An 11,088-nucleotide genomic window follows, 5' to 3' on the forward strand; every position below is an offset into this window, starting at 1 on the left:
CCGTTTATAATTCACGAATCATATACTGGAAAAGTGGAAATCTTCGCGGTGTGGAAATAATCGCGTTTTTCGCGTCGAGTAAATTGGCGCGAAAATATCCATTTATTTAAGGATGATATAGAATATAAAGAAATCAGAACCATTGCTAACGCGAACGTTTGAAACCACGATCAGTTTAAAAAGGGACAACGCGAATATTTCCACACGCAACAAAATCCACTTTTACAGTATATAGCGAAGTGACATGAATCTGGTGACATCATTTTCTTGGCTGTGAACTTAAAGATATAAAGAGGATATGTAATGGTGTCTTTGGTAATAACAAATATATTTCACGAGTGTGGCTAATATTTTGATATTAATATATAAATGATAGCCACATGAGTGAAATTATTACATTTTTAAAGCATAAAACATGAAAAATGTAACGCACTAAATAAGGGCGGGAATCAGAAGCGTTATAATTAGCGCCATATTCTAAAGACGTCACGCTTGACAACAAGGCTGCACAGCATTTTGAATTGGATACTCAACGCAATTCCGACGTTTTCTGTTGTTTTTTTCTGGTATGATTGCTTATAAAAATGTTATTAATTGTTTATTTATGTAAAAAAACTGAAGTGTGTATACCAAACATTTACCATAAGAACCACTTATTCTACCGTCGCTTCATTTGAATCTGAACAAAAAATCGTTGCCTTTGAATGCAGCGAATAGAAGATACCGTTATGATTGGTCAATACCAAAAAGTGATATTTTCACAGTGAAAATATCACTTTTGATATTTATCACAGTGTGAATGATATCAGTTTTATCAAGGTGATAAAATCCGATATTTCACTGGCAAAAATGTAATAAATTAATTTCTTAATTGACGGGGTCGTATAAGGACACATTATTTAGAGAAAACGCATTTCAATTTATACCGTTTTGTTAATTTTACAACAGACAGGGACTCGTATAATGGCGCATAAATTTTATCAAAACACAAATTTAAGTTTGAACCGTTATGTAGATATTTTAACTTTAAAACATACTATGATATATCTATAAAGTTTTGTCATAAAGCCTTGTGCCTAGTTCTACCAAATCCTTGATTGCAACTCAAAATACAAATTAAAACTTGTTATGACCGGGTCAACAGCATTGGGAAAGTAACTAAGGATACAATTGGACTGGCAGAAAAATCGACAGGGTTGCATTATACGAGTTCCTTGTGGCACTAGGATTAAACTCAATCGGGACACGCTCGGCAATTTCCGTGTATGGGACGGAAAACGGCGATTGGGCATCCTTACCGTACATGTATATTTCAAGGAGAACTGATAAGATTACAGGGTCACGCATATTTAGATACGCCCCGCGTGCTGTTCCAAAGATGGCCGGCCGTAACAGTTCTATTTTGATCCTAATCAGCCTTTATCTTCACTGTAAGTATTTGAACATACTTTTATGTCTGTTTCCTATACTCTTCTATGCTTTGATTTCGTTTTGTTTTATCCCTAACCATGTACGTATTAACCCATTGTTTACTTATTTATGGTTCATCCGGTTATTAATGACTAGAGAGACGTACGTCATACACACCACGTGATATATTGTATACATACACGTTTACCTGTACACGTGGATTATACACGCATGACTGAATCATTAACGATCATTAACCAATTTCCGGACCAAAAACGTAAACAATGGCGATATGGTCGGGGGATAAAACAGTTCTGTATTTAAAAATGGTTGGCGGATGGCGATATACAGGGGATGGNTATAATTATATAAAGATAAATATTCTGCGTTGCAATTAAAACGTCATAAGACTTAGAGAGACCCGTTTTGCATATAAAGCTACGTACATTGTATCATCTAGCAGAGTTACTTCCCTGTGTACGCCGAGAAAATGACATGCATTAAGTGGACTTGAATGCCTCTCGAAACTTAGGTTTTAGTGACCACATCTTCATTAATCGTTTGCCATTTCTGTTTAACTTCTTTCAAATATTGACTTGAGCAAGGCAACATATCAATAATAGGGCGTCCTTGATTGTTACGTCATTTGTTTGTGAGAGTAACGTCATCAATTTTTGAGAAAACGACGTAATTTTCTCACACAAACCAATGACGTAACGATCAATACCTGCTCACAAGAGAAGATAACTCTCAAATACGCAAAAACGGAAAAGTCGATTCAAGTCGACAGCTCGGTAGAAACCGATTTACGCCGGTATCTGACCGGCTAGTATTCCAATCAAGCGCTCTATTCAACATAGCATCAATATATGTATATACATGTACCATTTAAATGTTGTAGAGTTCGTGATGAAGGATTTTAAATTTGAGCCGGCGAAATGTAGATTGCTAAAGTTTATTTACGTTATGAAATGTTCGACATCTTTTCAAAAGCATTTGCTCCAATTCAGATAGACGCTGCACGAATTGTTACAGGACTACCCATATACACAAAAATTCGAACATATATTTAATGAAATTGGCTGGGTCCCACTAAGAACTAGACGGAAGCACAGACAAGTATCAATTAAAAACGGTACTGCTCCAAATTATTTGTGTGACACCATACCAGATAGCATTGGGGATATTTGCCGTTATAACCGAAACCATTCCCAACATTTAAGACAACCAAACTTGAGGCTTGAACCTATGCGCAATTCTGTTTTCCCATCAACTACAAAAATCTGGAATTACCTAGATATATCTATAAGGAATTCGGCTACTCTCAGTTCATTTAAAACAAATATAAAGTTAAAAGGGGAAATACACAATAAATGCTTTCTGGCATTGGGTTCTCGTAAACTAAATATACTTCATTGCCGTTTGAGAAACCGTGCCAGCTCTCTTAACTATGACCTATTAAGAGCAAATTTAAATAATACAACTGAATGGGCATGCGGTAATCCATGTGAAGACTCTTATCACTTCCTCTGTGTATATCACCTATTCCGTCTTTGCGTATTGCAGAGTTATCTTCTCTTGGGAGCAGGTATTGATTGTTACGTCATTGGTTTGTGTGAGAAAATTACGTCGTTTTCTCAAAAATTGATGACGTTATTCTCACAAACAAGTGACGTAGCAATCAATACCTGCTCCAAAGAGAAGATAACTCAGCAATACGCAAAGACGGAATACACCCAACAGCGAAATCTAACTTTAGACTTGCTCCTATATGGCGATCTTAAATTCAGCAAAGATGAAAATACCTCAATTGCAAAAGCTGTTCAAAATTACATAAGCAAATGCAGCCGGTTGTTTTCTTCTACTCTGCCTGTTTTACAATCCTTTACTTCGTTTCTCTCTCCGTCTTTTCTTCTCTCTATTTTCTATTTATTGCGTAAATTGCCTTATCAAGTTATTGTTTTTATACATGTATTTGGAGAAAAGGATTGTGAAAAATTGTAAATCTTTATTTCCAATAAAATATTTTTTGGCCAGCTCCAATCGAGCCGAACCCCCGCCTTTCCGGCCGGCCGCAGGATGCTCGGGGTTTGCAATCGAGCAGGCCCTTCGTGATTAGTTATGGCCCTGCTGAAGTGCAATATTTTAAAGAAAAGGGAGAAGTTATTTTTATCGTATAAGTGCCTGTTATAATAACGTTTAATTGCAAGAAAACATTAACCATTTAAGGATTTTTGTCACATATATGTATACATAGTGATCGCCAAAAAGATCTTTATTGAAGCAGCCATTTTGTTTTCTGATTTCATAGCTTCTTCTTTCGTACTGGGTAGCGTTTCCAATACAGAGTTATCGGCCTTTGTCACTGGGATATGGAACGACGACACCAATGGCGCCTCCTTCTCTGACATCACATACAACCTCCAATCACATACGTCGAGCTCATCATCCGCGGACCTCGCCAATAACAGGTGAGGAACACGACTTTTGATTGGTCAGTTATATCGTCCCATGTTGTCATATGAAAACACCAGTCTTGTGATGAATGACGCAGGCAGGGTCGCTTATTTTGTTTCGCAGATTTATTTTGTTGATTTAAACATATGTTATTGCCATAATACAGCATGGTTGGGCACAAGTTATACAACTGATATAAAGGCATTTCCATAAAAAAATACACTAAAAATACAACAAAATTACAAGATGGCGCACCAAAAAAATACTTTATGAAAAATGTAGCTAAATAAAAGTTGTTTTACATGCGTTCACTCATTCTCACACCACACACACACGCACACCCACTCACACGCGTTTATATGAATATAAACAAGAGATAGAGAGTGGTCTTGGGGGGGGGGGGGGGGGGATTATTAATGTTCATGACGTTCTGCTGTTTAATTGTTCATCACTTCATTTGAGATCGCGGCTCGGAGTCAGTGGAGCCTTAATATAAGTCGTACATATAAGATGAAGGACTTTGTATGGCTTCGACCTCACACAAATCCATACATACTGAAAACCTCCCCTTGAACTTTCAAACCACGTACAGTTTACTCTCAGAAACTACAGAACGCATCTGCTTGAACAAAACTTAACATCAGATGGAAATGTGTTGGCGTAACCAATACGTCTTAAGGGGAAATATAAAGTTTGTTCAAATTAGTTGTTTATGGTTGCTAAAACCACTGTGCAAAACCTTGTCAAAATAGGCTGAATTTCAATTTCCATTGTCGGAATCGCAGATTGGTCATTTTGAACTGAAATGTATAAATATCACATTCTTTATAAAAGAGATGTCGACTGATTTCTTTCCTTTTGTTGAACATGCAGTATATTGTTGTGACAGCTGTCAGATGATATCAATCGGGAATATTGCGTATACACAAATCGTACTCCGTAAGTTATTGTTTGGTTTGAATTTGATTGAGACAATGCTCATTGTCTAAGTTAGAATAACAAATTGGGTAGTCTTTATCATAGGGATTTTCTCCCTAAAACATGTAAAATTACGCTGAACACCTTACTTTAGATCCAAATATAGCGGTAACAAAATATCAGGTCCCTGTGGTCTATCTAACACCTGTAGCCTGTTTGTCTATACATGCACGGGATTTAACAAGCAGAGGGTATGTTTTAAACATTGTTAACATATTCTTCATCTCCTGGCGTCAAAGTTAATCTAAAATTATTGTTAACGGAGAAATGGTCTTTGAATAGATCGCTATACATATGCATCTGGTAGTGTATCAGGCATGACGGTAAATACTCTCGTTCATGTGACCGAATGAACCCATATAATTTCATTGAGGTCACAATAATCTATGTTCATGCCGTACAATACCCATTTTAAATGTTAAATATACACTTTATTACTTTACAACAATGATGAATCATAAAACCCTCTTTTTGGCTCGGATGAAAGTGAGTGGGGGTCTTAATTTGGGAAGACTGATATAACTGGAAGTCATTTTTCCGCGCCCTCAGCCTCGTTTTAGATTCAATATTATATATGGCCGTCGCCTGCGATAAGAGTATTTCTGTCCTTTCTCAGATTTCTGTTGAAATTCCTTAGCATGAAAACTGCGATAATATCGTCTCGTGAATATAATATAAATTTAGATATTAAACAAATACTAAAATGATGTTGTATGTGAATTCGTTGCAGATTGTTCCACTATGTTAATGAGAACCATCTCTTTACGAAACCTACGTACTCCGCTTTCATCGCCTTGCTTGACAACTTCGACAAAAACACAGCTCATTCGGAGCATACGTCATCGACGGAAACTGCCGAAATTGACCGATTCATTACGGAAGTGATGAAAACTTCGGTGATGTCGGAAACTTATAGATTTCTGCATGGCAAAGGTAACTGGAGAGTTGTATTGCATTCCGACAGAGCAATAAAACATTCATTAAGGTAAACTGTACCAACAAGTCAGATCATATTATTACCATTGTTACCTTTCAAAAGACACATTCCATGAAAATCACATGTTACCATACATGTTGTTAGAAATTTGATTATTTGAAAAGATAAAACAAAAACAAAACAAAACCATAAACATTGCAAGGCTCGAACTCAGAATCTAAACATTACACATTACACCAATGTTGCCAGTTTCAAAAAGTGTGTCCAATTTAAGGACCAAAGATCATATTAGTAACGTATCAGTAGACGGTACTCTAACCTTGATAAACAAGATCGGCCAAATAATTAATGAATCTAATAATTATAACTGGTATTGTCTCTTGATTGGCTAAGACGATCATTTCAACATTAAATGTAATTTGTAGAATACATACCCCCTAGACCTCTTAGTATTACATAATAAATGAGTATCTAAAAAAAAAGAATTGTAAATATTCTAATTATTGACCCATAAAATTATGCTGCCGTGTAATACATCTAGGTGAAGTGGAATATATACATACAGTAAAACCCCACTTCCTCGAACTCGATTTACTCGATTTCTCGTTTACTCGGTTACCCCTCATTCGTCGAACAGTTCGTTTGGTCCCGACCGAGTTCGTACATATTCTTTGTATATTCCTTGAATACCCCGTACGAGTTCGAGTTAGCGGGGTTTTATTGAATATGTATTGCAATTTAGTATTTAGCGGTTGTAATTAACTTAAAGTTTGTCTTTACAATATGTTTGACCTATTTATTATAAGGCTACACCACATCAACGACCGCCTTCCGGGATACGTTAAAGAGCATATGGTTTACCCAGTATTCTCGATCCGGAACTTCCCACGGAAGTAACGGATTCGAGCACGTGTTCGTCGGAGAGACAACTAGCACAGATGTTTCCGGTTTCCATAACTGGATTCAATTCTACCTCGAGGAGAAACTAGGGCACATCAATTATCTTGGCTACATCTACTCCAATCAGGTAACTTCGATTTCACGTATACCTACGAGCAGACAAATCGAGTTATGAAATGGACTCTATCTTTGTATTTGATATCCTTGTCTCAATTATGATCCTCTTAATTTATTTAAACTGCTTAAGGTAGAAAGTTGGTATGTCTTTTCGGTATAACATCTCGGAAGTTGAAAATAATGTTGATATTTCCGTTTGGTCTACAGCCTCGAAAGTTGAAAATAATGTTGATGTCTCTGTTTGTTAGAGAGTAACGGAAGTTTGGGAAAAACTTGTTTTGTCTGTTTGAACGTTGATATTTCCGTTTGATCCACAGTCCCGGAAGTTGATAATAATGTTGATTTTCCCGTTTGTTCCACAGCCTCGGAAGTTTATGGTAATGTTGATTTTCCCGCCTGTTCCATAACTCGGGAATTCTATGGTAATGTTGATTTTTTTCGTTTGTTCCACAGCCCCGAAATGTGATGGTAATGGTATTTTTTCCGTTTGTTTCGCAGCCCCGGAAGTTGATTGTAATGTTGATTTTTTAATTTGTTCCACAGCCCCGGCAGTTGATGGCAATGTTGATGTTTCCGTTTTTTCCACAACCCCGGAAGTTGATGGTAATGTTGCTTCTTCCGTTTGTTCCACAGCCCCGGAAATTGATGGTAATGTTGATCTTTCTTTTTGTATCACAGCCCCGGAAGTTGATCGTAATGTTGATTTTTTTCGTTTGTTCCCTAGCCCCTGAAGTTGATCGTAATGTTGATTTTTCCGTTTGTTCCCTAGCCCGGGAAGTTAATTGTGATGTTGATTTGATCGTTTGTTCCACAGCCCCGGAAGTTGATGGTAATGTTGATTTGTTCTTCTTTCCACAGCCCCGGAAATTGATGGTAATGTTGATCTTTCCGTATGTTCCACAGCCCCGTAAGTTGATCGTAATGTTGATTTTTTTTCGTTTGTTCCCTAGCCCCTGAAGTTGATCGTAATGTTGATTTTTCCGTTTGTTCCCTAGCCCGGGAAGTTAATTGTGATGTTGATTTGATCGTTTGTTCCACAGCCCCGGAAGTTGATGGTAATGTTGATTTGTTCTTCTTTCCACAGCCCCGGAAATTGATGGTAATGTTGATCTTTCCGTATGTTCCACAGCCCCGTAAGTTGATCGTAATGTTGATTTTTTTTCGTTTGTTCCCTAGCCCCTGAAGTTGATCGTAATGTTGATTTTTCCGTTTGTTCCCTAGCCCGGGAAGTTAATTGTGATGTTGATTTGATCGTTTGTTCCACAGCCCCGGAAGTTGATGGTAATGTTGATTTGTTCTTCTTTCCACAGCCCCGGAAATTGATGGTAATGTTGATCTTTCCGTATGTTCCACAGCCCCGGAAGTTAATGGTAATGTTGATTTTTCCGTTTGTTCCACAGCCCCGCCCCGGAAGTTGATCGTAATGTTGATTTTTCCGTTTGTTCCACACCCACAGAAGTTGATGATAATATTGATCCTTCCGTTTGTTCCACAGCCCTGGAAGTTGATGTTAATGTTGATTCGTTCGTTTTTTCACAGCCCTGGAAGTTGATTGCAATGTTTATTTGTTCGTCTTTCCACAGCCCCGGCAGTTGATGGTAATGTTGATCTTTCCGTATGTTCCACAACCCCGGAACTTGATGGTAATGATGATTTTGTCGTTTGGTCCACATCGACATCCCTGGAAGTTGATGGTAAAGTTGATTTTTCCGTTTGTTCCACAGGCACGATGGTTGATGGTGATGTTGATTTTCCCGTTTGTTCCACAGCCCCGGAAATTGATGGTAATGTTGATCTTTCCGTATGTTCCACAGCCCCGGAAGTTAATGGTAATGTTTATTTTCCCGTTTGTTCCACAGTCCCGGAAGTTGATGGTTATGTTTATTTTCTCGTTTGTTCCACAGTCCCGGAGGTTAATGGTAATGTTGATTTGTTCGTTTGTTCCACAGTCCCGGAAGTTGATGGTTATGTTTATTTTCCCGTTTGTTCCACAGCCCCGGGAGTAGATGGTAATGTTGATTTTTTCGTTTGTTCCACAGTCCCGGAAGTTAATGGTAATGTTGATTTGTTCGTTTTTTCGACAGCCCCGGAAGTTGATAGAAATGTTGATTTTTTCGTTTGTTCCATAGCCCCGGATGTTGTATTTGATGTTGATTTGTTCGTTTTTCCATAGCCCCGGATGTTGATGGTAATGTTGATTTGTTCATTTGTTCCATAGCCCCGGAAGTTGATGGTAATATTGTTTTGTTCATTTGTTCCATAGTCCTGGAATTTGATGATAATGTTGATCTTTAAGTTTGTTCCGCAGCCCCGGAAGTTGATGGTAATGTTGATTTTTCCGTTTGTTCCACAGGCCCGGGAAGTTGGATGGTAATATTGGATTTTTACCGTTTGTTGCACAACCCCGGGAAGTTGGTGGTGATGTTGATGTTTTCGTTTGTTCCACAGCCCCGGAAGTTGGTGGTGATGTTGATTTTTTCGTTTGTTCCACAGCCCCGGCAGTTGATGGTAATGTTGATCTATTCATTTTTCCACAACCCCGGAAGTTGTTTGTAATGTTGATTTGTTTGTTTGTTCCGCAGCCCCGGAAGTTGGGTGTTCACTTTACTTGGTATAATAAACCCAAACCCTTGACCACCCTTCTGGTCGGTACCAGTCCGGAGTTTGACCTCGCCGTTTTGACAACCTGTTTCTTGGTCCGGAAAAACACCAATTGTCACTTCGATATGGCGGGAAACTACCTCACGGTGAAATCCTATGACGTCAGCTATGTCCATGGTGATCAAGTGGCTACAGCCTATTTTAATTAAAAAGATATTATTTAAAATGTTTTGTAGATACAGTGTGAATTTGTATTTATCTATTTGTTTATTTATTTACCCCATTGGAGAGCAGACAGGAAATGAAATAAATAAATGTGCTCATTCATTCATTTATTCGTTCTTTTAATTTTATTCATTTAACAGAGGTCATCATTATTGCAATGCCTCCGCTAGGAGTCGAACCCGGGACCTCTGGTTTACTAGTCTTACACTCTACCGAATAACCTTAGAGAAATTATCCCTAACCTAGTCGGTAGGAAGCAGCTAGTACTTTACCAGGGTGACATTTATTTAGCTGTTTATATATTTATTTAAGACAACGCCAAAAAGAAAGAGCAGATACGAAATACATGAAATAGAGGTGTTGATTTATTTATCTAAATAATTATTTAAGACAACGCGAAAAAAAGATTGTGTTGGCGGGAAAGGAAAGAAATAGAAGTTCTATTGTTATCAATTCACAAATTATGGTAATGTAAGGGATTACAATTTATTTTTATTTTTTACATTTTTTAAATCCGTTCTCGAAACAATGATAATCCGCATTTTCTTTTAACAAGGAAACCTTCATCCTCGCATTATTTTACGTATCAATAGAAGGATTAATAATATCATAAATCCAATTAGGAAACAATATTTTGATATTAAAGTTTATATGTTTGCAAACGTGAATGTCCTTGCACGCTGTAGAGAACTTGATCAAGGACACCTATTACATTCTAAGATATATATTACTTTTTGTAAAGGTGATATATTATTATTTACGTTAAATTACGAATGGAAGAAATTGGAAAAACTACATTATGTTGCATTAACCCTGTCTTTTGTCAATTTATATTTATCAATATATATTATATTATATTATCAACAACTTTGTCATGTCCATATAACCACATACACATCGAAATAAAATTCCTTAATTGATATATAAGCCGGGAAAAAATACTTTACTCATAAAACATGAGAAAAATAGGGAAAAAATGTATACGTAGGTAAGTACTACATTTTGCAGAAAGCATTGTGACGTTAAAATTGTTGATTTGCTGTTTCTTAAAATAGTTAAACCGAATCAATATCACAAATCGCCGAGGATCCAACCATAGAGGATGTAGGAAATATGTGCGGCATCTTAGATTCCTTAATCATAGCACATATTTACATTGATTGTTTATCCGAAGATTCTATACTTATAATTACATATGTTGTAAAAAACAAAATAAGAAATAGATGTGTGGAAAAATGCTTATAATCACATATGTGAAACTCGCTAAACATTCTAACACACCGTCCCATTTCTGTGTCTGTTCCCCCATTTTCTCTCATTCTGATTTTTTTCTTTTCTATGAACGTCTTATCTGTGTAAGTTATTTTACTTTCCTTGTCCTATTCTGATATGATCTGTTCCAGACTCTTTCATAAACAGATATAATCTAAGTGTTGCACCCCCGAACCCTGAAGCCTCCCCCC

At 37.1% G+C, this 11,088-nt stretch overlaps 1 protein-coding gene across 1 annotated transcript; it reads left to right on the forward strand.

Annotated features, from left to right (window-relative positions):
• Nucleotides 1–1,303: 1,303 nt before the first annotated feature.
• Nucleotides 1,304–9,673, forward strand: LOC110450949 (poly(U)-specific endoribonuclease-C-like). Its single transcript, XM_021498762.1, has 5 exons — nucleotides 1,304–1,430; nucleotides 3,722–3,881; nucleotides 5,576–5,778; nucleotides 6,589–6,809; nucleotides 9,382–9,673. Exons 1-5 carry the CDS (start codon nucleotides 1,304–1,306, stop codon nucleotides 9,607–9,609), a joined length of 939 nt encoding a protein of 312 aa, XP_021354437.1. The 3' UTR covers nucleotides 9,610–9,673.
• Nucleotides 9,674–11,088: the final 1,415 nt, after the last annotated feature.

The sequence above is a fragment of the Mizuhopecten yessoensis genome, unplaced genomic scaffold (assembly GCF_002113885.1).
Source record: "Mizuhopecten yessoensis strain PY_sf001 unplaced genomic scaffold, ASM211388v2 scaffold5547, whole genome shotgun sequence".
Taxonomy (NCBI): domain Eukaryota; kingdom Metazoa; phylum Mollusca; class Bivalvia; order Pectinida; family Pectinidae; genus Mizuhopecten; species Mizuhopecten yessoensis.